The 27,440-nt window shown below is 39.6% G+C and overlaps 2 protein-coding genes across 2 annotated transcripts; one reads left to right on the forward strand and one right to left on the reverse strand.

Annotated features, from left to right (window-relative positions):
• Positions 1–3,501, forward strand: LOC120431577 (uncharacterized). The gene is made up of 5 exons (XM_039596689.2): positions 1–409; positions 471–586; positions 662–761; positions 2,469–2,637; positions 2,690–3,501. Exons 1-5 carry the CDS (start codon positions 384–386, stop codon positions 3,389–3,391), a joined length of 1,113 nt encoding a protein of 370 aa, XP_039452623.1. The 5' UTR covers positions 1–383; the 3' UTR covers positions 3,392–3,501.
• On the reverse strand, positions 3,469–26,885 carry LOC120431576 (protein rigor mortis). Its single transcript, XM_039596688.2, has 9 exons — positions 26,489–26,885; positions 13,355–14,743; positions 12,697–13,298; positions 10,322–10,612; positions 9,706–10,263; positions 9,491–9,641; positions 9,325–9,418; positions 3,813–3,976; positions 3,469–3,741 (listed from the first exon to the last, which is right to left on the reverse strand). Exons 1-9 carry the CDS (start codon positions 26,704–26,706, stop codon positions 3,615–3,617), a joined length of 3,594 nt encoding a protein of 1,197 aa, XP_039452622.1. The 5' UTR covers positions 26,707–26,885; the 3' UTR covers positions 3,469–3,614.
• Between the last annotated feature and the right edge of the window lie 555 nt (positions 26,886–27,440).

A 27,440-nucleotide genomic window follows, 5' to 3' on the forward strand; every position in this document is an offset into this window, starting at 1 on the left:
TAGTACTAGGTTTCTGTCCAACTTAAAATTGTTAACATGTTTAATCACAAAATCTGCATAGTGCCCAAGGGGTGTAAATACTTTTTTTACATACTGTAGTTGGAATTTACGCATCACGGGCGCTCTTAAAAATTCAGTCAGATTAGAGCAAACGTTCGTCCTCACATGAGCTATGTGTACCTGGTACCTTGTAGCAGTACCTACAGGTTGAGTGCTAAGTGTTATCTGTTATCAGCAGGGGTAGAAGAATGCTTGCTGTATTATATTTTGACTATCAAATCAATATCGGTTCCTCGTCAGTCAGTTGACCGACTTCCAGCTCCCAATCAAGTTGGTTTAGAAATGTCTTCTAGTTGGTTCGGAATAAGTTGTATTGCGCTTAAATGAATCGTATTCGAAACATTGTCAAGTGAGTGGTATTTTAAGTTTGATTTAATGATTATGCAATTGTGACATTTTTTCACCAACAGAATTCACCTGTTTTGGAAAATTTACTTGCCAACCTTCCTGTTTCTAATACTGTACAATGAGTATCTAATTCACATTTTCCACAGCCTGCAATGGGCCCAAATCGAGTGTGAAACAGGTTAAACACGTTCTACTAACTAATTAATGCCAAAGCTAAATCGTTTCAACCCTCAAAACCCCAAACCCCTTCCAGACAGGTGCCTCAAAGTGTTGCTAGTTGCTGACCCGCAAATCTTGGGGAATACCTTCGACACGAAGCTGTACTGGCCGTTAGCAAACTATGATTCAGACAGGTGAGTTCCTCCGTCGTGACTAGGCAAACAAACAGCCAGAGACAGGTGTAGGTAGATAAGCATCAGCAGTGAGTCGGCGACGGCGTCGGAACTGAGCTTGCTAATCATCGTGGCTTGTATCGAAACAGCACATGCGTGAAACGATTTAGCGTATCATAATCATAATTAAAGCGTGTCACTCGTTGAGTGATCTTGCATAAATTGTTGGTTAATCAATTGATTAGTGAGATTGCATTAATACAAATGTGTTTTTAAAAAACCTTCATTCGGTATTGGGGTCTTTTTGAAAATTAAATTCGCCATAACTTTGGCTGTGTAAAAGCTAGAGCCTTGTCGTGATCGGGGACTTTCTTTTATAATAAAAACACAGATATTTTGCAATCAGCAAACAACACGTCTTATTCCATAGAAATTAACCACAAAACTGATTTGACAATCTTCATTCTCTCTTTCGCCGGCCGCGCGCATCTCGTTGTTTTCTCGCTCGCTGTTCTCTCTCGCAGCTCGCTAGCGCGCTCTCGCACTCAATCCACAATCAGCTAACAAGGCAATATTCATGAAGGTGCGCACTTTTTGTTGCGCTCTTAACTCTTATTTATGAATTATATCAATCTTATAATAAATACTCATTTAATAATTTATTACATATTCAATCCTGCAACCCATAATCCCTACAAGCCTGACATTAAATTTATAGTAAAAATACATATTTTACAAAACAAATAAACCTTGGATGACCCCTAGGAGAGCGTCCATAAAACAAATTACTTGAAAGGGATTGGTTGTCCTTTGCGACCCCAAACTTTAAAAAGTCAAAAAATCGAGTTTTTTACCAAATCCAGTTCTTTTAGTCTCAAATGAAAGCTTAGGATGACCCCTTTCCGAAACCGACCTGGAAAACCGGATTTGGTCACTGCGGCCACCGGGAATCTGCTACAACCGAAAAAAGACCTTTTTGAGACTTAAACTTTGACGACCCGTATCTCCGGCAAATTTCAACCAATCAGGATGCTCCGGGTTGCATTCGACAGGTATTTACCTGTACTTTGACCACAAATATTAATATCAGAGCCAGGTGACCTACCGGTTCCGGAAAGATCATGTTTTACTGTTTTTCACGTTATGCGATACCATTATACCCACGATAGTTGAAATTGATCCATAAAACTCACTAAAAAACACACTACACGATTACCAGGACCACTCTGAAGTGTCACCGGTTTTCCAGGTATCCTGGAACCGGTTCCCGGATACCCGATGAACGGCCAACTTGATTTTTTATGAAACTCCATCATGCTGCATACCAAACTACATGAAATTGAAAGATATGACAATCTATGGTCATGCCGTTGTTCTCTGACCCATTCTGGCCACTCTGGAACCGGTTACCGAAGGCCCCTTGGGGACACTTCCGGAATATGAGAGAAACCCTATCCCTACCATGCAACTCCACAATAATATACCTGATAAAACGCATTCGTGGAGACGCACGGTATTTCTCGATTTACCAACGGAAACCTAGGGACCATCCATAAACCACGTGGACACTTAAGGAGGGGGGGGGGGGTATGGCGATTGTCCACGCTCCATACAAAAAAGATTTTTTTTGTATGAACAATTGTCCACGGAGGGGGGGGAGGGGTGTTGAGATTTCCAAAAAAAGTGTCCACGTGGTTTATGGATGGTCCCCTACCTTTCCTGTTCCAGACATCTATCCCGCACGTATCGCCGCGCCTTGCAGCACACCACCCCAGACGTAATCTGCTTCCTGGGCGATCTCATGGACGAGGGCAGCGTGGCCACCGACGTGCAATACGACGAATACTTTGCCCGTTTCGCCAACATCTTCACCCAACCCACGGCGGACACGTTGATGGTGAGACTTTTGATTTATATTTTTATTGATAATCGATAGATTTTTTCATTAGATTTACATCCCAGGTGATAACGACCTCGGCCGCGACGGCTTGGAGCCCATCTCGGCGGAAAACGTGCAGCGCTTCCGGCAGTACTTTGCCGAGCAACCCTCGTGGGAGCTGCTGGGGCGGGCCAAATTCTACAACATCAACCGGGTCAGCATGACGCTCCCGCCGGCGGACGATCTCAACTACGATGCGCAATCACGATCGATCTTTTTGAGCCACCTGAGTCTGCTCAAGTCCGCGGGAGAGTTCTCCGCGCAAGCCGTCGATGCGTTCCGTCCGGATGTGATATTCTCGGCCAATGACCACAGCTCGAAGGTGGCTACGGTTCCCAAAAGCAGACTTTTGATGGAAGATGTAACGCATTCGCCGCTGAACGTTGAGCGGAACAAGCGCCACGAAGTGGCGATGTTTGATCTGGCCAGTTTAAGGCTGCAGCAGCGACTGCTGGAGATACTGGTGCCGACCTGTTCCTACCGGATGGGCGCCATGAAGATTGGCTACGGATATGCGGTGCTCGATGGTGACACGCTGAAGTACACCGTCCTGTGGACGGCTCAGCGTTACTACCAGCTGGCTTCCTACTCGCTGTTGATCATCCCGCTGAAGCTGCTCTGTGGACAGATTTGGTGCGCCCTGTTCAAGCGGTACTGGTGCTGCTGCAGACCACGTAACCGGACACCGTACCTTCCGCTGCACGCAAACTGAGAATTACTCAGCTGAAAATCTAAGGAATTCTCAGACACAGTCATCTCATTAGTGAGTTAAAACAAATAAAACAATCCTTTAAACAGTAATTCTTTGAAACTTTTCTCACAGAGGTATTTTATTCGAATAGGTCAGCTCAATAGCTTCTAATATCACTGCCAGGCGTCAGCTTCTCATTGTTTAACCAATTAAAAAACAGATGGAATACTTTCGAGCGAGTTCACTAAGCCACCGCCAGCTGCTGCATCTTGTCGTTCAAAACCCCGATCGCACGCTTGATGTCCTCGGTGATGTCCTTGCGCTTGGACAGCACGGCCACGGCGTTTTTGTACTGCTTTGCCGCCGTCCAGCTGCAGAAAAAAACAAAACCCCCTTTTCAATCAACTCGTCAAAACCCCCAAACACACAATATGAAACTTACACCAACGCAGCGCCCTCGAGATTGCCGGTCGTTTCCAGGTACTGGGCCCACTCGGTGCAGACCTTCTCGCGCACCGGGTCGTCGGCGGCCTTGCGCAGCTTGCAGATGACCCACGCCTCGCGGTAGTACTTGTGCTGGCACAGGTTCTCGATGGCTTCGGTGATCTGGTAGGAAACGGGGAAATCGAAAAAATAGGTGAATCAATAAATAGACACAGCTAGGTATATTTCCTTTTTCATTCGTTTGATAATTCGTTTGGTATTGCGGCATTGACCCTTGAATGCTTGAATGCTACAAATTCGAAAACTTTTTTAAAAAATGCAAACAAGCTTGGATTTGCTTTGAAAATTATCATGTTTTGGCTAAGTCAATGTAATGTTCTGTAAATTAGTCGCATATAATACCAAAATCGTTTAGAGGTAAAAACCAGATACAGATCTTGCCAAATGAAATGCCGTCCAATAACCATGTAGGGTACTTTATCCATTAGTGGACCCCTTTCCTATAGTGGACCCTCTGAAGGGTTTTTGATGAAAAATTCAATAAAATCACAATTTCAAGCGTGTTGTTGTCTACAATTCTTTTATTTGGCATGTTCAGCATCATTTAAAACAATGTTGACTGACATTGAATTGTCCTTTTTACCAAAATAAGTGTTTTGAGTTCGACATCTGAAATCACCCATGACCACTAGCATTTTCACAACAAAACTGCATTTATATTTTATGATTGAATTAACCATCCAATCATTTTTTGACTGATTATTTAACTTCAGCAAGTCGAAATAATGTAAGTTTAAGGATCTTTACTAAAATATAGCGAAGAACTGCAATTTTCGAGCAAAAATTAGGGGGGTCCAATATAGGACAACTAAAATCCAAACTTTTCCAAAAGTGGACCCCTGTTAATTTAACCTTCAAAAATGAATAAAACTGTGTATCCAAGCAAAAGTTTCTCTGAAACATACAATAAATGCTTGTTTTTATCAACCTAAACGCATATTTTTTCAATTATATAGCTGTTTTCATGTTAAAAGTACCAAAAAAGCTGAAGCCGTAAGAATTTATAATTAATCAAAACTATAGTTAATTGTACTTAACTGAAGCACCATAATTGCAGTTTGATGATATTTTATAATAGCAGATCAATAAAAAAAAAAACATTTTTTTAAATAAACATGCGTGGTTTCATCAGCAACTGTAAACAAATCTAATGATTAGTTTCGGTCAACCATTTATGTAATTAATATGGAAAAATTTGCATCAAGATTACTTTTTTTATTATATTTATGTTTGCAGTGGTATTTGAAACGTTATCTCTGATCTTTTTCGGAAATAAATGTGTTTAAATATCTGTTAGGTTTTTTTGTTGTTTAAAGCCAAATTTGTTAACAAAACATATTTGTTTATGATAAAAAGTGAGCAAAATCCATCTTTTATTCATTATATCTATCATTAGACCTACACCATGCATCAAAACATCAAATATCGGTTAAATTTGGTATAAAAATAACAGTTTGCATATAGTGGACCCGGGTCCACAATCGGATTATGGACCCGGGTCCACTATAGGAAAAGGGGGTCCACAACAGGCAAAAAAAAAATTTTTTTCAAATGACTATTTTTCTGCTCAAAAAGCAAATAACTGATGAAACAAATAGTCAAAATTGTTCAAAAGACTTCAGATTTAATTGTTTTGTACAAAAGGTTATGAAAAAGTGCTTAAAATATTGAAAATTTGTAAAAAATGTGCTCCGGCTCTACTAGGGGGTCTACTAATGGTTAAAATACCCTAGGAATCCTTATGCCTGATTTGTTGATAGAGACATCTTCCGAGAAAAATAGCCTATTTTATGAGTAATTCTCTACGATGTCGCTTATTTTTTTCCAAATGTTATTTTTTTTTATTTCGATGAAGCTTTGTCCATACAATAGAGATATTGCCATGCACAAATTTAAAAACAGGAAATTGATGTTTTCTAAGTCTCACCCAAACAACCCACAGTTTTCTAATGTCGATATCTCAGCAACTAATGGTCCGATTTTCAATGTTAAAATATGAAACCTTTGTGAAAATTTTAAATCTTTGCATGGCAATATCTCAGCAACTAAGGGTCGTATCAACAAAGTTCAAAAAAGCAAAATATAGAGAATTTTCTCAGCTCTTCAAACATATTTTTCTCAAGAGTGGGCAAACAAAAAAGCAAAGCTATCCACTTTAACGACCCCCTGGTCTTTTGTGGTCTCTGTTGCAAGTTTCTGCTCATTTCTAGGCGTCCGAAGGTTATGTGTGGTGAGTCACCCGAAACCTCTTTTACGCAAATGGACCGACGTTTTACTTTTTCATCCGATAGAAGGCCAGGAGGATAAGGCGGGAATCGAACCCGCGCCCCAAAGCAGCTTAGGGATCGGCAGCCGAAGCCGCTAACCACCGCGCAACGAGGCCCTCCTAAGAGTGGGCAAACATGGGCACTAGTTTTAAGAAATGAATAACTGCGACTATTTTTAAAAATGTTACCTAAAATTTTACATCGAAAAATGAAGTTGAAACATTTTTGCGATCAGTATTTCGATTTTTTGGAAAAATCAGTATTAATTCATATATTCATAACTCGGTCAAAGATTTTTTGCCCGTTCAGGAAATTTCTGAAAAGTTGGCATTTCAGAAAATAAAAAAAAATAAAAAAGTAATTTAAATCAAGTTTTAGTGACAAAAAACTGAGCATGAGCATGAGAGACCACCCATGGTTGTCCTTCTCCGTTGCTGAACAGAACCGTAATATCCTTTCAGCACTACTGATCATAGGCTTCAACGATCTAGTGGTGTTTCCCTTATCAACAGCATGTATGAATGCGCCGAAAAGATAAAACACCATGATTGCTAAAACTAGTTCAGTTGCGAATAGGTTACAGTCATTGGCCACCAACGGCGCCCGCCATGTCAGTTTGTAGATCTCGATTTTAAGGGACGGGAATGTTAGTTAGCACAGGTTGCTACTAGGGCAGCTGATTTACTCTGTGCTTACACCCCCAAGCGCCAGAAACCTGAAAATTTGTTACAGTCGACTCTCTGGTTGTCAATATCCAAGGGGCCGTCGAGGAAGAGAAGCATCAGTTTACAGAACGATGCAAAATGAAGACTCGATTGAAATTGGTTTTTTCTTACTAACCAGCTATGGGAGAGAATCATGGCAACGTCCAGCAAACAAAAACAAAGAAATGTCAAACAACCTTCAAAGCATCGTTTCTCAAAGAAAAATGTCTATGCAAGCCATGAGAAAATGAAATTATTGACAACCGGAATAAATTTTTAGAGCAAATAGAATCCAACGGACGTCGAGGAAGAGATCCTTCAAGCAAGAGAAAATATCGAGGAATAAAGACAATCGAAGTATGTAGTTTGAAGGGACTGAAGAATTCATCGGTACATGGAGCATTATTGATATCGAGAAGATCGACAGCCAGAGAGGCGACTGTAGTAGGATAGGGTGCTTGGTCAGGATTCATCATAGAAGATGATGATGCGACCCAAAATCATAGTGTTTGTTGAAAGATATTATACATTATTCTCAAGGCAAACAATCGGATGCTGCGGATGAGACATTTCCCGTTTAACTGTTGTTAAATTTTAAATCAAATGGTTTAATCTTAGACAGCCGGCTGTGAAAAGATAAAGCCAAATAATGTTTATTTATAGAATGAGGTGTTAAACGCAATGCTGCAATGATAGCGTAGTCTGATTTTTAATTATATAATCATTTAATTCATAAATTTCATCAAGTTTTAGTGACAAAAACTGAAATAAAAAATAAAAAATTTTTACCGTGTATAATTTTTTTCAGTGAAGTCCTTATCCATACCTACACTGCCCACCATTGAAAAAACGGCTAATATCCACTTTTGGCAAAGACGAGATATTAGCACCAGGTGGTAGAGGATGTTCCAACGCATCTTCTGGAACCTGAATTTTACTGAAATAGTGTTTAGACTTGACTGCCGATGCGAAAAACCAAACGGCTAATATGCCACTCTTATGGGAAATTGCCTTGACGGAGATTTTGTGACAAACACTAAAACGCGTTTTTCTCGGAATACTTGATTTGGCATAATAGCCGAATTTTTAATTATGGGCAGTACAACTTTGCCGAAGACACCAAATCTAATCTAACCCTAGCGCAGCCAGTCTTTCGAGGGCATCCTGGAAAATGCCTTAGGTTGATTAACGCCTAGCATTCTCTTGTCATTATTAACAATTGCAGTGCGGCCAGGCCAACTGCGTAAAGTTAACCGCAAAGATGATTCGTTGAATTGGATTGAGTTTGAACACGAATGTTCAAACAGCAATACAGTTCAGAATCTACAGGGGAGGAAGAAACGTGGGGATCCCCCGCTCACGTTCCTGGATATTTAGGCAATTTATTGTTGGGAGCCACCATGCTAAGAAGTTTTGGTGCTCCGGGACCCTCGAGGATGGGACATTGTATTTCCACAAATACCCTGGACACTATTTGCCGTGGTTATAGCGCCACAATTCGCTCCAACTTTGCCGAAGACACCAAATCGATCAAAAATTCCTTCAAAAGATACAGATTTTTGAATTTTCATATATCATTTTTGTGTGGACAGCTGCCAAATTTGTATGGAAAAGTATATGGACAAACTAATGATGCAAAATGGTTTCTTTGGGCATACGCACCAAAAAAGTTTCAGCCGGATTAAAAAATACAACAAAAAAACGAATGACCGAAATCTCAGAGAATTGCTTAAAAGTGATCGGTCAAGAACGAAGTCAAATGACTTTGCGTCGCGCTCGTCCGTTCGGACGTGTGTGAGCGAGAGCAGGGTATCAAAGTCAAACGAAAGACGAGATCAGTCAACTGTCACAAAAATGTCAATTGATCACAACCCCTGTTTGAGATGGTCTCAAATATCTTGCCAATTTATCATTCTGCCTGTTAATTGTTCTGCCAGTTATTTGATTCGATTGCGGGCAGCGGGGCCACGCGGTTGCACTGCAGGATTGTTCCTGTTTTCGGCGTCCTATTTTTTAGGGAAAAATTTTTCTGTTTCATTCGATTGCAGGTCCTTTTTTCTCAAGCAGTGATTAGCAGTGATCAGAGATAAAACAATTGCCAAAAAATATTCCCTTCCGAATGTTTCTCTTGATAAGCGTCAAAAGATTTTCTTTTGATCAAATCTTCCATCACTGGCAGTGATAAAATCAGTCCTTCCTTTATCAGCCTTGATCAGAAGGCAGACCGCCAGTTGTGTTCGTCGAAGTTATTGTGTTACAAAATAACATGTTAATTTCAGCCGTATGCGTTCGATTGCGATCGCGAGCAGTGTGACCACGCGGTTGATTTGCAAGTTTAATCATGAATTCGGGCGTCCATTTTGAGGAGTGATGATTGCTTATTATTTTGCTGACATCATCAGTCAGACCTTCTCAAATTTCATTATTAAGAATCTATCAACAAGTGAAATTTAGGGCATGGTTTTTTTGAAACCCTTACCTTGTGACTCGCCAAGAAGTACGGTATCGCAGCCAGCGGGTACTTCTTCTCCAGAAGCTGGTACGCGTACGCTTCGCTACACTTTCGCCAAAATCTGCAAGTAAAATTCAAACAAATAAATTCACAAACTCTCGCGCCGTTAAACATGTAATCCACCGAAACCCACTCGTAAGAAATCGATGGCGCCAGCGCCAACAGCTGATCGGTCAGCGTTTTTGAAGCGATCCTCTCGATGATTTGCTCCTTTAGCCGGAAGCCCACCTGGGGCAACAGAATCGTCCCGATGGAGGCCGTGTGCGTCACGTGGTGATACTTTGCTGAAAACAAACGAATCATTTTAAGTCTACTTGAACTTGCGCGGTACAAAGAAGAGAAACTTACTCTCCTCGTCGATCAACTCGCGCAGGTCTTTCTCGGCCGTAAACAGCTTCTCGAGGTGGTATCGCCGTTCGTTCGTCTGCGGTTGCTTCTCCTCTGCGGGTTTCGGCGCCGCTTCTTCAACTTCTTCTTCCTCTTCGGGATAATCCTCGTTTGGTTCCTCGTAGTTCACCAGCTTGCCAATGCACGCCAGAACGTCCGCGGGTCGGTTGATTTCGCGTTGCGACAAGTGGAACAGCGACGTCATGTTCGCCTTGAGCGTTTCCACCCGGGGTTCGATCTCCTGGAACTTGACCTGCTCCATTCGATCGGCCAGTTGGACCACCTGCTTGGTGGTCACTACGGGCGCTGACACGTCGGAAGGCGTCACCAGTTCTGGTTGGGGTTCAGCATGGCCGTTGCTTTGCGGTGGAGTCGCCGAGCCAGCCTTGTCGGAAATTCGCATCGAACCGATGGACTTCTCCAGGTCGCTGAGTGGTTTGCCGGCGCGTTTCTTTTCCCGGATGGCTCTCTTGTCGTTGCGTTCCTCGGCAATGGCCCACTTAATGGCAAGTTTGTTCTCTGGAAGAAATAGTTTAAAGTAAATAGATGTCTCAGAATTGCTCAACTCTCAACATACTCTTCCCCCCATCCGGCTGGGGCGGATGTTTGGTGTAGTCCACGAACGCCAGGGTCGTGCCCTTGCCGACGAAGATCACAATGTTCTCGTGGATCGGCGAAAAGATGGCACAAAATACCGACTCGACGCTGTGGTACACGGCCAGACAGCTGGCCGCCGTTGTGTCCCAGACGCGCACGGTGTTGTCGAAACTGGCGGACACCAGCAGCTTGCTGTCGCCGTGGCCCCACCGGACATTGCAGACGCCGGACGAGTGGCCCTCCAGCAGCCGGACGTTGTCTTCGACTTTGTCTAGAAAGAGAGATAAAAGATTAAGATGATTCAGAGATTCAAAAAAATTTAGAAGGTCTAAAAATTCTAAAAAATAATAAAATTCGTTTTTCTTTCTAATTTTTTTTTAATTTTTAAAATTCTCAAGTTTTTTTAAAATTCTTTAAATTTTTAAAAAGGCCTAAAAAAATTAAATTTTAAAAATTTTAAAAAATTTTTTTTTTTATATTTTTAAATCTTGAAATTAAAATTTAAATTAAAATTCTTAAAATTCTTAAAATTCTTAAAATTCTTTAAATTCTTAAAATTCTTAAAATTCTTAAAATTCTTAAAATTCTTAAAATTCTTAAAATTCTTAAAATTTTTAAAATTCTTAAAATTCTTAAAATTTTTAAAATTCTTAAAATTTTTAAAATTCTTAAAATTCTTAAAATTCTTAAAATTCTTAAAATTCTTAAAATTTTTTAAATTCTTAAAATTTTTAAAATTCTTAAAATTCTTAAAATTTTTAAAATTCTTAAAATTCTTAAAATTCTTAAAATTCTTAAAATTCTTAAAATTTATAAAATTCTTAAAATTCTTAAAATTCATAAAATTTTTAAAATTTTTAAAATTTTTAAAATTCTTAAAATTCTTAAAATTCTTAAAATTCTTAAAATTCTTAAAATTCTTAAAATTCTTAAAATTCTTAAAGTTCTTAAAATTCTTAAAATTCTTAAAATTCTTAAAATTCTTAAAATTCTTAAAATTCTTAAAATTCTTAAAATTCTTAAAATTCTTAAAATTCTTAAAATTCTTAAAATTCTTAAAATTCTTAAAAATTTTAAAATTCTTAAAATTCTTAAAATTCTTAAAACTCTTAAAATTCTTAAAATTCTTAAAATTCTTAAAATTCTTAAAATTCTTAAAATTCTTAAAATTCTTAAAATTTTTAAAATTCTTAAAATTCTTAAAATTCTTAAAATTCTTAAAATTCTTAAAATTCTTAAAATTCTTAAAATTCTTAAAATTCTTAAAATTCTTAAAATTCTTAAAATTCTTAAAATTCTTAAGATTCTTAAAATTTTTAAAATTTTTAAAATTCTTAAAATTTTTAAAATTCTTAAAATTCTTAAAATTCTTAAAATTCTTAAAATTCTTAAAATTCTTAAAATTCTTAAAATTCTTAAAATTCTTAAAATTCTTAAAACTTTTAAAATTCTTAAAATTCTTAAAATTCTTAAAATTCTTAAAATTCTTAAAATTCTTAAAATTCTTAAAATTCTTAAAATTCTTAAAATTCTTAAAATTCTTAAAATTCTTAAAATTTTTAAAATTCTTAAAATTCTTAAAATTCTTAAAATTCTTAAAATTCTAAAAAATTCTTAAAATTCTTAAAATTCTTAAAGTTCTTAAAATTCTTAAAATTCTTAAAATTCTTAAAATTCTTAAAATTCTTAAAATTCTTAAAATTCTTAAAATTCTTAAAATTCTTAAAATTCTTAAAATTCTTAAAATTCTTAAAATTCTTAAAATTCTTAAAATTCTTAAAATTCTTAAAATTCTTAAACTTCCTAAAAATTTTAAAATTCTTAAAATTCTTAAAATTCTTAAAATTCTTAAAATTCTTTTAAAAATTAATATTTTTCCAATTGAATACTAAAGCCCTATGTCAATTTTTATGTACAACAGTAAAAAACACGATTAAAAACCATTTCTGATCACTTTTTTTCATTTTAATGCAAAAAATTTTTTTGACAGGGCAACATTTTTTCGATGGATTAACTATGGTCCCCTTGGAACGAGCTGTCAAGTAGGAGCTTTTCTGTCAAGAAGGACCGCGAGGTTAATTTTTCAAAATTTATTTAAAAATCCATTTTAAACTCTTTGTGGACGTACAAAGGCTAATTGCACTCAGAAAAATAAGCTTTATCGCTGTAAACAATAATATCAGCAATCTAAGCTTCATTTTAGGACCCAATTCTTAAAACAGTTAAAATTCTTAGAATTTTTTTCGCTGGAAGAAGCCCTGCAAACTTCTACAATATCCGGATTTCGATTGGAAAAAAGGTTTGATGGAAGAGAGAAGATGGAAACGATTCAAGCTCGCAGTTTCCCAAACTTACCGTCGATTCCGTTGCTAAAGTCGATCAGCCGGATGTGACTATCGTTAGAAGAAACTGCAAGAACGCCGTCTTTGAACTGCAACGACGAAATATACCGACTGGAAATATTCCGCTGGAAGAGCTTGGTGAAATCCTTGGACAGGTCGGCCACATAGACGACCCCACCGTTTGTTCCCACGAAGAGATATCGATCGGAGGCCGAAACGCACGACACCATCCCAAACTGGCGAACCTCGATCGGATCGTACTTTCCGGCCCCGGTCATCTTGTAGAAGGCACTCTTGGCCTGGCCAGTCGCCATCAGTATCATGGTGCTCTCGTTTTCCCCGTCCGACAATTGGCACCACTTGAGCGAGTACACCTTGGTCGTCTGGAACGGATTCAGCATGATCGGAACGTTGTTCGAGCTGCCCGTGTCCAGCAGCCCGATACGGCCCTCGAGCGTGCCGAACGCAATCAGGTTCTCCTTTTCCGGATGCCAGTCCAGGGCGGTCACCGAGCTGCCGACCTTGTTCATGTACGGCACGCAGTTGACATCGTTGAACGCCAGCGTGGCCAGATTGACCGTGACCAGCTTTTTGTCCGTGCAGCCCACCGCCAATCTTGAAAGAAAAACCTTTTTAGAACTCAACCGATGACTCAAACTACGACTACTTACATTGTCGATTCGAGCGGACTCTCCACGACGCACTCGTGCCCGGTGGTCATACAGGTGTAATCCACTACGATAGCTGGCTGACCGGTTACGCACAATCCGAGGATTTTGCGGAGCGTCGTCTGGCACCACACGTAGCCACACTTGGGATCGAAGGCCGCGATGGGCGCCCGTGCCCGCTGCAGACAGACGGCCATATCGACCGGATAGCGCACCGAGTTCTGCTTCGTCTTCATGCGCACCTGCGTGTCCCGGAACGAAAACGAAACCGTCCACTCGAACACGTGACCCACGTTCGTGTTGGCCACAATCTTCCACGGGTTGGCGAAGACCGGCGTTATGAAAATTCCTGGCGTCATCCGCTTGTTGGCGCCGCTGCTATGCAGGACGATTCGGTCGATCTGAAGGCCGGTCTTGTAGTCCCAGAAATATATGACATTCTCGCGACTTCCGCTCACTAAGATCGTACGCATGACGGCCTCCTTCTTCGCTTCCGCGTCCTGCTCCTCTTCGCCATCACCATCGACAATGATGTAATCGCGCAGCTTTTCCGCCTCGTCCAGCTCGTTCTCGTCGTCGGTGTTCGTCGCCGCCTGTTTCTCACCCTCTTCCGCATCCGCACCTTCATCCTCCCCTTCCAAATCCTGCTCCTCCTTCGCTTTGATAATGTCCTTCTTCAAATTCTGACACTCCTCAAGAAAGTTGAACCCTTCCGTCGTGTGAACCTTGTCGAAGAAGCGATCCTTCTTGTCAAAGCTCGACGTTTGCTTGTCAACGATCGTCCCAAACTCCTCCTGGTTTTCATTGTACTCATAGATATCGAATATGTCCGCATTGTCCACCGCCGCCGCCGCCGCTCCCGTCTCCACCTTCTTCTTGCGAGCCTCCTTCTTGGGACGTTCCTCGCGCCGCCAGTTGGCACGCGTGTCCTCCGGCTGCACCGGGACCTGCATCCAATCGATCGACACCACCTCCCGGTCGTGGCCTCGCATATTGTACAGCACGGTCATGTCCTTGAGCGAAAACAGCACGATCAGCCCGCGGCGTAACCCCGCCGCAAACACGTTCCGATCGTCCGGACAGGGCGACAGCAGCACCACCGTATCCCGGAACAGCTCCGCGTAGATCTTGTACGTGTCCGTCGCCAGGCAGTACACGATCAGTAGCGAGTGCTCCGCCGACAGGACCTTCTGCGTGCGGGTGAAGCAAATGGCCGAGTTTACCTCGTCGCTGTAGCGGGGCCCCCCTCCGTGCGCCTTGTACACGTGGCCCTTGTGGCCCTTGACGGGAAGGCCCACGTCCAGGTCCCACACCAGCAGGTTGTTCTGATCGTCGAGCGTGGCAAACTCGCGCCGCTCGGTCCAGTCCTGGGAGCAGGCCAGCGACTTCACCCTGGGAAGCATTGGAAAAAAAAACAACAAATAAATTAGTCAGTTTGTCGGACCAATTATTATTGGTGAATAATCAAGTTACAATAAGTTCATTTGAAGTACATAACAGAGTTTTTATGTTACTTCAGCTATGTGTTAGGGGCAGGGGGGGGCAGAATGGACCAGGGGGGCAGAATGGGCCACCCTTGGTTTTGGGCTTACGAATGGATTTAGACCAATTGTAAGGCAAGGGTCTTATAAAGGACGTCAAATAACATCACCATACCGAAAACGAGGTTTGAATTCATTGTATTTTTCGAATTATGAGCAAAAATGTAAATTTATTGAAAAACCACGCAAATGTTGTTTATTTTGAGGTTTTTAAATAAGCTTTCTGAAAAGTTGGATTGTTTGAAAAAGTTTGCTCAATGCTTATAACGATACTAAATGTTACTACCAAGGTATACAAACAACAACGGAACCTTGAAATCATTTAGAGGCTTGGTGGTGGAAGTGTTAAATTAAAATCCACTTGGGGGCAGAATGGACCACCCTTATCCTGCCTTATAAAAACAATCAAAAGTTATGAAATTTAGATTAAATGGATTATTTCACTCCTGGTAGGTTCACAAATAACGTTTAATGCAACACTGCCCATAATTGAAAATTCGGCTATTATGCCAAATCAAGTATTCCGAGAAAAACGCGTTTTAGTGTTTGTTACAAAACCTCCGTCAAGGCAATTTCCCATAAGAGAGGCATATTAGCCGTTTGGTTTTTCGCATCGGCAGCCAAGTCTAAACATTATTTCAGTGAAATTCAAGTTCCAGGAGATGCGTTGGAACATCCTCTACCACCTGGTACTAATATCTCGTTTTTGCCAAAAGTGGATATTAGCCGTTTTTTCAATGGTGGGCAGAACATTAGTTGATTTTTAAGTTGTTTTGATGCAATATATTAACACTATTTTCAAAAATGTTTGTTTTGGTAAGTGACTATTTTTATAAAAGTGGTCTAACTTCATGGAAACTATGTTAGAAAGGTACCTTAAGTCATTTCTTATCTCCCTTCAACGTTGTATTAGACGAAATGGCTTGTTTTCTAAGGTGGCCCATTCTGCCCCGCACCCTGAAAAAGTAGACGAAAAAAATTTTTTTTTAAAGTGGCTCAAAAATTGTTTTTAAGCTAAAAATTTTCATCAACCAAGTATACAACATTGAATGGAACATCCCAAAGCATAAGCCTACTACACTGAATTCATAAGTTTTCATGTTTTTCTATAGTTTTTGGCGCATTTTACTTAGGCGGGCCATTCTGCCCCCCCCCCCCCCCCCCCTGCCCCTACATAAAAATCCATTTTGGAAAAATTATTGCTTCATGAGGAAGAACAAATTAGGAAAAAACTAAGTCAAATTTCCAAGAAAAAGGGATAGAAATAAAGACAACAAGATTCCATCCTCGTTACCAGTTATAATGTTTTAAACACTTTAGTAATAAGACTATTCGGATAATAAATTAAAAGACGTGGGTTTGGCTTCAGTGTGACGGCTTAAACTCGAAAGAGCTGTTTTATTTCATCGTCTCAAGCTCGAACCCTCAGATAGTTCGGCTCTGACTTCGGCATTCGGCTTTGGTTCTAACCCTTGATAGAACACATTATGTAGGGTATATGGCCCTATATTGGACCTACTATGCAAAGCAGCAACATATTTCGCATTGTTCTCAGGAAAGGTCTAACTAATATGGCTAGTTTCAGGTTGTTTTGTGCCTTAATTTATGCTTAACAAAGTGTACTATTGGAAAATGAAAATAATTTAACCATTTCATAGTAATAAGCATTTCAAGTAAAACATTTTTTGGATGCTTTTTGGACTTATTGAATGTATTTTGGAGACATCGCTGAACCTATTTTGGACCCACACTCTGATTGGTTGAAATTTTGACAACATGAATTGCGGCGTGCGGCGTCAACACGCACACTTACAAAAACTCGGTTTGATAAACCAAAGGGCCTATCCACGATTTGAATTGGAAAATATTTATTTCAGAATTTAAATAATTATTATAAAATAATGGATTTGAATTTGAAAACGTGTTTTAATTATATTGAATGGAAACGCATCTTTAGCAGGTCGATGTTCTATTTTCCAATTTTCGTATTCTTCCGACTAAATGTTCAAGCATAAGAACATTGAAAAGGGTCGAGAAGTTATTATTCGCAATGAAACCACCTCTACTTAAGTGAAATAAATGACAGAGATACTAAAAAATTTACAAAGATTTTTTTAATCGTCAGTTCTAAATTTTACGCAGAGCTGAAGTTCAAATATTACCTATTAAATAATGAAGAAATTTTAAAGGGAGATTATAGCTTGTAACTTGGTGTGAAACTTTCGCATCTGTTATGTTAAACTTTACAGTCGCTTGACAGAAAGATTAACTACATGTTGCAGTTTTAAAAAAACAATGTAAGATTTGACAAGATTTCTTACCGTTCGGATCGGCTAGGAGGGGCGTAGTTTCAAAATTGATTATATTGTAGGTGTTAAATATACCATGTAATTAGTTATGTTGACGGCAACATTTCAGAAAGCATCATGTACAAACCGTGCGTTTTGAGAAAAAAGCATTTGAATATTAAGCATCATTTTTCAATTCCCATTTTAATATAAAGCAAAAGAAGATGTTCTAACGATAACAAACGACGAAAAACGTTGTTTTTATTGATACTTGATCATCCATATTCAACAAAACATTATTTCCGTCATTTTATTCAAGAAAAACAAACATAACTTCTTTTGAAATCACAATTGTCTATATCACCCTTTGTTATGATTCGTTTTCCTTCGCCGAATGTACATGGCGCCTTCTGCAAGTGGAGGGGAAGTTTTGTTTTTATTCGCTTTTCGTCGGCTAATGTACATGGCGTCTTTTTTATGATGCTTTTTTTTCCTCACGAGGTTCATGTAGTCTTTTATTTGACAGATTGACAGGGCTATATAAACAGGCACTGATGATGCCAGAGATTTTGTTTATGTTACTTGATTTAAAATCATTATTAAACTGACTTTACTTTTGCTAGTAACTTTTGCTCATTTTTGGTGGAGAGGTAGTTTATTAGGAGTACTTTCAGAATATGCAATAAACCAGAAAGTGTCAAAATGTACATGATGCCTTTTGAGATGTTGCCGTCTCATTTCATAAAATACATAATAGTACAAAATTAGACTACACTCAAACCCCGATGGTTTAACACCAACTGTTGTCAAACGAACGGGGTCACTTTTTAGTTTGACACCCTTTTTACACGGAGTTCACACAAACTACCAAACGCTTGTGTTCGCCGAGATTTTGTTGCCACCTTTAGTGTAGATATTGTTGCTATTTATTTCACCCTCACCTTACACAAAACCACCTAGTCATTAAACGTCAAGTTGAAAATCAGAAACCGAAGCGGAAAGACGCGTGCGTTTTACTCTTCCGCTAAAATCAAAATTACAGTCCGCTAAAAATCCGAAGTTATCGAGGAACATTTGGTCCTTCAAGGCCGGATTGCTGAAGCAGTGATCCGTGGATTGAAGGTTGACGAGTTGCCGGCGCGGGAACTCGAATCGGAACATTCGCGGTCGAAGTGTCCGTGTGTGTTGACGTTGATGACAAGTAGAGCGCGGGGCGAAGTACCCACGCTGCTTTGGAAAAAGTGTGCGGTCATCGGACAGCTGGAGAGTGGTCCGTGGAGTGCCGATTGGACGAAGGGCGTAGCACCTTCTCAGTGAAGTGGAGCATGAAAGAACATGACCTTGCCGAGAACGCCTAAAAGTGGGAAGAAGAAATCGAAGAAGGCGACGCCGAAAAAGGAGGATCGAGTGGAAGAAAACGGCGACGCCAAGAAGGTAGAAGTAACGCCGGTGCGCGAGCAGCTGGAAGAACAACGTCGACGACAAAAAGTGCGCGAAATGGAAGAGCAGCTGAATGCGCTTGTTCGCCAACGACTGGCGATGGAGTACAAGCTGAAGCGAGTGAAGACGGCGACTACAACCAGTGTGGCTGCGCCGAACGCAAACCTACGCAACGTCCACTTCCTAAGGCAGCAGCTGGAGAGCGTGCAGGACTGCTGCAAAAAGTTCGGTGAGTACCAGGCGCAAATCTACTCAATGGCACTCACTGGCGATCAACGGACACAACACGAAAAGTGCGAACTGGAGTTTGAGAAGATGTACGATCAGTTGTGCATTTCTCTGAATGAACACCTCGAGAAACTCGTGAAGCCGGAGCCGGCCGCAGCGGTCATTCCGACTACTTCCACCAATGTCGTCGTACCGCAGTACCTTCCACCTTTGATCGTGCCCCTGCCGAAATTCGATGGAACGTACGAGAACTGGAATTCGTTTAAGTCCATGTTCCAGAACATCATGGCCCGCTACGTCAACGAAGCTCCAGCGATCAAGCTCTTTCACCTCAGAGAATCGCTGATTGGAAATGCCGAAGGTGTCATAGATCAAGACATTGTGAACAACAACGACTATGACGCGGCGTGGGCCGTCCTCGAGGAGCAGTACGGAGACACACGAATCATCGTCGACAAGCACATCGACGCAGTTTTTGCTCTACCCAAAATCTCCAGCGACAACGCTGCTGAACTTCGGAAGCTGATCGATTCCTGCGTGAAGCACGTCGAAGGGCTGAAGAACTTGGAGCTTCCGGTCGATGGATTGGGGGAGCAAATGACCGTGAATCTGCTTGCGTCCAGGATGGTCAGGGAAACACGAAGGGCCTGGGAGGCGGAGCAGAAGATTGGAGTACTTCCTTCGTGCGCGGCCACCATCACGTTCCTGAAGAACAGATGCCGCGTTTGGGAGAGGATTGAGTCAAGCAGTGCATGAGGGCGAGAAACCGAACAGGTCGGTCGCCTTAGTGATTGCTAACGACACAAGGTGCTCGGTTTGCAATCAAAGACACGAGCTGATGCAGTGTGAGCGGTTCAAACAGAAGACCGTTAACGAAAGGTACAGTCACCTACGCAAATGCGGATTGTGCTTTAGCTGTTTCCGGAAAGGCCATCGTGTGGCGGTGTGCACTGCAGCAAGTACGTGCCAGGCATGCAGAAAGCAGCACCACACTTTGCTTCATACGGATGGAGCGAAGAAGCTGGAAACGACGACGGCGGAGGCGCCGAAACTGAACGCAGAGATCCGGTCTGGAAAGAAACAGACCCTGCTGTCGACGGCCGTAGTTCTGGTCTACGATAGGAACGGCGTCCCGCACGAGTGTCGGGCGCTTATTGATTCGTGCTCCCAGAACCATTTCATCTCCGAAGAGTGTGCCAACCTGTTGGAGCTGAAGAAGGAACGCGCTGACTGTGGAGTCAGCGGCTTGAACGGCGGGGTCACAAGGATCAGCCATCTCGTGCGCACGAAGATAAGATCACGTGTCACGCCATTTTCGACCGAGCTCGAGCTGTTGATAACGCCGAAAGTCATCGAAGACATGCCACCAGAAACTATCGACATTTCAAAGTGGAATCTTCCTGCTGAAATCGAGCTCGCTGACCCACAGTTTCATTCCAGAGGCAGGATCGACATGCTCTTGGGAGCAGAACTATTCTGGGATCTGATAAGGACAGGAAAGTTGATGCTGGCTGAGAACCTGCCCTCGCTCCGAGACACCGAGTTGGGCTGGGTAGTTGGCGGTGCGCTGCCAAATCGAACATCTGTAGCCCAACGATCGTTCTGTGGTGTTGTCAAGCTTGGCGATGAAGATGCTGTCCAAGGTATAGCACTGGCGTGGTTTCGAGGTGCACGAGACAAGAATCAACGACGCTGATGATTGGAGATGTCCGATCAGCTCGGCGATGTAGGATCGTCGAAACCGGTTCAACGATGGGGGAGGATGTTCGCCGAGATTTTGTTGCCACCTTTAGTGTAGATATTGTTGCTATTTATTTCACCCTCACCTTACACAAAACCACCTTGTCATTAAACGTCAAGTTGAAAATCAGAAACCGAAGCGGAAAGACGCGTGCGTTTTACTCTTCCGCTAAAATCAAAATTACAGTCCGCTAAAAATCCGAAGTTATCGAGGAACAGCTTGTTTTGATAGTGTGCGTGAGCGCCGTGTAAAAAGTGACAGTTCGTCACTTTTTAGTTTGACCAACTAACGGGGTACAAACTAAAAAAGTGTCAAACGAAAAAGTGACCAACCACCGGGGGTTGAGTGTACATCCTCAATGTTAACATCACATTTCACGGTGTATTTTTTCGAGACCTCAAAGATAAAAAATTCGGTATGTCTGATATTTGGCACCGTGAAAGAAGGGCTCTTTCCCGACATTTTGCGGGGTCCGGCGAAATATTTCGTCGGGGGGTCTAGAGTAACTTTTTTTTTGAAGATTATTTTTCGATTTTATGGGATATTTGTTCAAAAAAGTCACAGAAAATCGGTGCATTCATGTTGGTATCACTCAAATTTCTTATGAATATGCCTTGGAGACTCTAACCAACTATATTTGACCAATATTTGACCTCCACTAAAAAAAATTCGAACCAAATTTTCCAGATTTCTAGCTTTCTTTGAAATTACCTCAAAATCCGAGCTGGAAACCCCGAAACGACCGAAAGTAAATTTTTTCTTTGTAAAATTTGTCATGAAAATACAGCAACACATTGCCCGGATACAAATTTGAGCATTAAACAATGCAAAACATAGATTATTTATTTAATAAGCTGTTTATTACCCAATAGGTTCAGAAAATTATTTTTTCAATCCTCTGCCACATTACACCATTACATTTTAAAACATTTTAGAATCAATCACATTGTGGAGAACAGTTTTCTGAACAAGTTCCATAAAAAAGAATCAGTTTTGGTTCAATATAAGCAGAGATATGCCCAATTTCCTGAAATAAATAGTGCCTTTCTCCAAAATTTCTTAATTTAATTACCTTTCACATGATGGGCACTGCCTACTGAGTTTTGTAATGAATGCTATAGAATAATTTTAATGAATTTCGTCAAAACTTGTTACAATTTTATGGTTCAAAAAAATATTATCATGATAAAAAATATCTTAAATTCCCACAAAAATTTATAAATTTGCAAAGCTGGAAATACAGTTACACTTCAGAACAAGGAAAAATGAACAATCATCGAAATATGTTGATCAAATTTATGGTTTATTTGTGTTTCTAATATGATTGACGCAGTAATCTAAAAGTGTAACTTATTATAAGCCAACGCTGTCCATTGTGAAAAAATACGTTATAAATACCTGTATTTTCATTATATATATTAGGCTGGCAAGAAAAATTAAAAATTTTGAGAAATTCCTTGGTTCAATTGTATAGGTAATAATAAGTAACTGTGCAACTCGAACCGTTTTGCACCCTCCGGCAAAGTTGTAGGGAATTGAATCCCTACAAGAATCTTACACTTGGACTATTTTGGGCAAGACTCGCGCCACCTGGCAGAAAAATACGGAAACGATGTTTATATGCATACATTTTTGCGTTTCCCCACATAAACTACAACGATAAAAAGTGACCCTTAAACCTTAACCGATTTGGCTCAAAATTGGCACAAATACTTATTTTTGCCTAAGGAATCGAGTCAGAGGGTATCCCTGATGTCGATTTTATTGTTATTGTTTTCCAGTAAAGAGCATTTAAAAGACGTGCAGATGACAATTCAATGCATTTTAAAGTTTTATAATTCGTAAATGTATCGAAAACTGATCGACTAGCACTTAGGACCTTTTTAAAACTAACCCTAGATTTTTTAAATAAAATCATACGACCTTATCAAAACCACTCTTGAGCAAGGTTGACAGCGTCTGTCGCGGTGACAGCTGACGATTGAATGACTAGGCCCTTTTGGTTTTTCAATCGTTTCCAGTTCAAGTCCAGCAGGGTAGCCAGATTGCATTTTTGAAGCAAACATTAATTAATAGGTGCAGCTAAATTGATGAAAATGAGGTTGCGAGAAAAATATATCAACATCAGTTTAAATTTTAGGCAAGATTGCAATCAGTCTTATAAATCATCCATATCTTTATCATTGATTTACATTTTTATCACTAAAAAATCATATTTTCATTGTTTCGGTTTATCATTTGCTTTTTAAAGCTCAGTTTTATTTGAAATAATTACAGTCGGAAAATCTAATCCAAATAATTAAGTAAAAACTTGGCATTAAATTTCAATTAAGTATCGAAATAAATTCATAAACAAAACTTGCAACACCTTGTTATACGAGTATTGGTGATAGCCTTGAACTGAAGGAAAAGTAGCTCCAAAAACTGATCCAACGCGGCTGATTTGAAAATATTTTTTCAATTGAGTTTTTTAAACTATAGATCAGTAATTTCAACGGTGTAGTGACTAAAAACATATCAGTATTAAATAAATAACACTTACATTACTCGGAAACCGGCTGAAAATAGCTTGATGCTAGTGAAAAACAGAAAGTTGTACAAGGTATCACGAGCCAAAACTGATAAGCAACGAGACCGAAATTTTTGGACCTGATCGATGTGCTAGGAAAATTATAGGAAGCGCGAGTGGCATTGAAAAAAGTGGCTGAAAAAGCGGAAATAATCAAAAATGTTAACATTTTTGCAAGAGGTAAGCTACAAAACGATCCTGCTTACATTTTCTGTTGGTTGGATTCAGTAAATTCGAACTTTAAAAGCCTGAACTACCACGATTATTAAAAATAGGTCCAAAATAGGTACTAGGTCCAAAATAGGGTCATATACCCTATCAACAGTTTTTTTTTATCTTTTGTAGATGAGCAATTCTTTGCATCATTAGTTTGTCCATATAATTGTCTATACAAATTTTGGCAGCTTAATTTGCAAAAAAACACCATTTTTATTTTTTTTATTTTCTGATGTGTCTTTTCAGAAATTTCCAGAACGGGCTAAAAATCTTTGATCGAGTTATGAATTTTTGAATCAATACTGATTTTTTCATAAAATCGAAAATCGGTCGCAAAAGTTTTTCAACTTAATTTTGGGATGTAAAATCGAATTTGCAATCAAAAGTACAGTCACCCCTCATATTCGAAACAGTTTACAGATCGGCCAATGTTCAGAAAATCATAGAAAATCGATAATTGAACTTGATGATTCGCTTTTACCTTCATTTGAAAGCTTTTCTTGTGATCTTTCGAATGCTGTATCGAACAACTGCAAATTTTAACTTTTATATCAAGTTTTTGAAGAAAAACTTTGACCCTTGAAATCCACAAATTCGGAACACTTTTTTCTTACGGATGTAAACAAACTTTGGTTCTCTCCATGAGTACACAATTTTTACAAAATAATGACTTCACGCACTGAAACCAACGAAACTCAAGCTTAGTTATGTTTTATGAATGGTCTGATAACTTTTTTTGTAAAAATATCAGTTAAATTCAGGTGTTCCACAATTGTGGGAGGCACAATAACATCCCACAATCATGGAACAGGCAATTTGTAGGCAGAGTTTTGCTGCTCTGGATAAACTAGTCTTGGAATGGGGTTTTTTGTTCAAAAAGTACTACTTTACTAGTGAAATAGCAAGAGAATGTCCAAATAAAGGTCCTAAAAATAGTAGGGTCGAGTCAAAAGCTGCATTTGGCATACTATTGACAAATAACCACAAAAGTGTTCCGAATTTGTGGGTGTTCCGATTATGTGGGATGACTGTACTTTAGTGAAATTTTGATAAAGTGCACCGTTTTCAAGTTAAAGCCATTTTAGGTAAGTTTTTTTGAAAATAGTCGCAGTTGTTCATTTTTTTAAAATTAGTGCCATGCAAAGGTTTAAAAACATGAAAATTGATGTTTTCTAAGTCTCACCCAAACAACCCACCTTTTTCTAATGTCGATATCTCAGCAACTAATGGTCCGATTTTCAATGTTGCAATATGAAACATTCGTGAAATTTTCCGATCTTTTCGAAAACAATATTTTAATTTTTTTAATCAAGACTAACATTTTAAAAGGGCGTAATATCGAAAATTGAATTTTCAAAAAAGTTACCTGGAAATAGCTATTACTTGAAAACGGTGCACTTTATCATATATCATATATTTATTTCACTAAAGTACTTTTGATTGCAACTTCGATGTTACATCCCAAAATTAAGTTGAAATTTTTTTTTGACCAGTATTTTTTTTACTTTGTATCATTTTTTTTCAGTGTATTCCTCTTCCATACTTACAACTTTGCCGAAGACACCAAATCAATCAAAATAATTTTTTCAAAAGATACAGACTTTTGAATTTTCATATATCATGTTTGTATGGACAGCACCACGCTAGCAACTAACTTTACTTTACTTTTACTGCTCGGACAACCTCCGGGTCATGAGCTGTCTCCAGATGCGTTGACATCTAACTCGGTTCTGGGCTACTTCTCTCCAATTCCGACTCGGAACCCCCACACTTTCCAGATCTTTCTCCACTTGGTTCAACCACCTTGCACGTTGCGCCCCTCTCTACTGCGTTCCAACCGGGTTCTTGGAGTAAAACCGCCAATTTACTCAAAAACCTTCGAATGCAAGTCCATTCAAGCATTCGGACACTTTTTAGTTATTGATTTAATGCTTTTAAAGTTATGTTGATTATCGCAATTAAACTTACTTTTTGAAAAAAAAAATAGTTTTTTATAGGCCCTTTTAATTTTTCAACTGTTGTTCACGATGGGCCCTTTTCCAAGGCAATAGAAGAGGGCACAACATTGCCGTCGTCTGATTTTGGATTTGAATGCTGATTATGGGTCTTTTCATTTAGTTTGAATTAACGGGAAACTCTGTGATAATTTTGATAAATGGTGAAGTTTTGTGAAAAAAAATTGTGTAGTAAGGTATGTGAAACATAAAAATACTTCAAAAGTGTACTGAGCAGCAGCCGCGGGAGCTATTTGAATTTTGTTGCCCGACGTAGTTTTTTTTTTGCAGAAATTCTTAGTGAAAAGTAAACCAAACTTGGGTTTGAAGTGAATTTGTGTTAATAATGTACGAACAGTTCAATTAATAACACAAGAAGTTCCTAAAATACCAAAAAGGAAAAGGCACATCTGAACCATTTTTTTGTGATTTGAGGTAAACATAACTATGTGCCCTTACGTATTTTTATTATTTTCAATAGATTTTTTTTGCTATCATTCTGATTCTTAGAGGGCATGTAGGGAGGGTAATAATAAATGGAATAGTAAAGTTAAATTGTTTGGAACATGAGCAGTTTAAGCCTTTAAAAATAAGATTTTTTACTCTCAAAGCTCAGAGTATGAGAACAAAAGACAATTTTCAAATATTTTTTAGATATCTCGTAAATTGTTTGCTGTTTTTAATATTTCAAAATTTTAAAATACAAATAATTATTTGTATACAGTAATTTTGAAATTTTTCAGTATTTGGAAAACTTCAAAATTATGATGATATGTAGAATCGTTTATATGAGGCTAGCTTCCAAATTTCATATTAAAAAAAAGAATAGAAAATTTTGCATTGCTTAGTTTTTTAACAATCAAATTGCTCAAATCATTTTTGAGACAAACAGCATTCAAAAATTAGACAAAATTGGTATCACTCAGAAAACATCAATTTTCCTGTTTGTATTCTGCTGAAGAACAGTCCACAGTAACTGTTACTGTTCTTGGGTCGTAAGATTCAAGTACCTAAAATGTCACGCCGGTGGTTCAACACCCTGCAAAATTGAATACATTCATATGTATGTTTGCCACCTCCAGCTGGATTTCCACAATCCACCCACAGAATAAAAACTCACACTGCCCGCACGTTCATGATCTGCACCCGCGGCATCTGGTCCACCTCGAGCGGGCTGACGTAGTTGACATCGTACCGGGAGTGATACAGCAGGCCATTGTCCGGCGTACACAAGAACGCGTTCTGCCGGTACCAGCTGTATCCGCTCGGAACCACGAACCCGTCCATGTCGGCCCCGCTCAACTGCGCGCCGGCTTGCTGCACCGAACCGTCCTCCATCCCTCGTGCTACAGCGGGTTTTCCGGATTCCGGGAGCCTGAATTCCACTTAAAACAACGTATCCGAAAAACGAACGATCCGAGAAACACGCGAACGGCGGTTGATGTTTGGAACTGGAATGGAGGAAGAAAGCAAAGTGCCAAACTCTTCCGTCCGCGACGCGAAATATCTTTTGTTTTGATTGGAGCGCGGTGTAATCAAAATGTGTTTGACGATGGAAAATGACGCGCGCGCGCGATTTTTGCTGATTACACCGCATTTTCCAATTTTGACATTTCATCTCGTGCACGCTAACCAAAAATAACACTTGTTAATAGAGTTATCTACGTGCGCATGTATTGCGTGTAAATAAAGTGAGGTTAAATTTTGTCAGCCAGCATAATCAAGTGGTGCGCTAGTGTGCGTACGTGAAACGTCATAAAGAGCTATCGAGAAATTAAAAGTGAGAGTGTGTGCGTGCAACATGGAGTTAAACTTTTTGAAAAGCCTTGGTAAGCTTCACAGCAACTGCACAGAAAGTTTAACTCCATGTTGCGATTTGACAGCTCGATAGAGCTTTATGACGTTTCGCGTACGCACACTAGCGCACCACTTGATTTTGCTGGCCGGACAAAATTTAACCTCACTTTTTTTCGTGTACGTACACGCAATAACTCTATTGCAAGCAGTAAATCAAGCTAAACAAAGCATATAAGTAAGGGCCAATGTTAGTTTATAAACAAAGAGTGTGTCCT

Source organism: Culex pipiens, chromosome 2 (assembly GCF_016801865.2).
Source record: "Culex pipiens pallens isolate TS chromosome 2, TS_CPP_V2, whole genome shotgun sequence".
In the NCBI taxonomy this organism is placed as follows: Eukaryota; Metazoa; Arthropoda; class Insecta; order Diptera; family Culicidae; genus Culex; species Culex pipiens.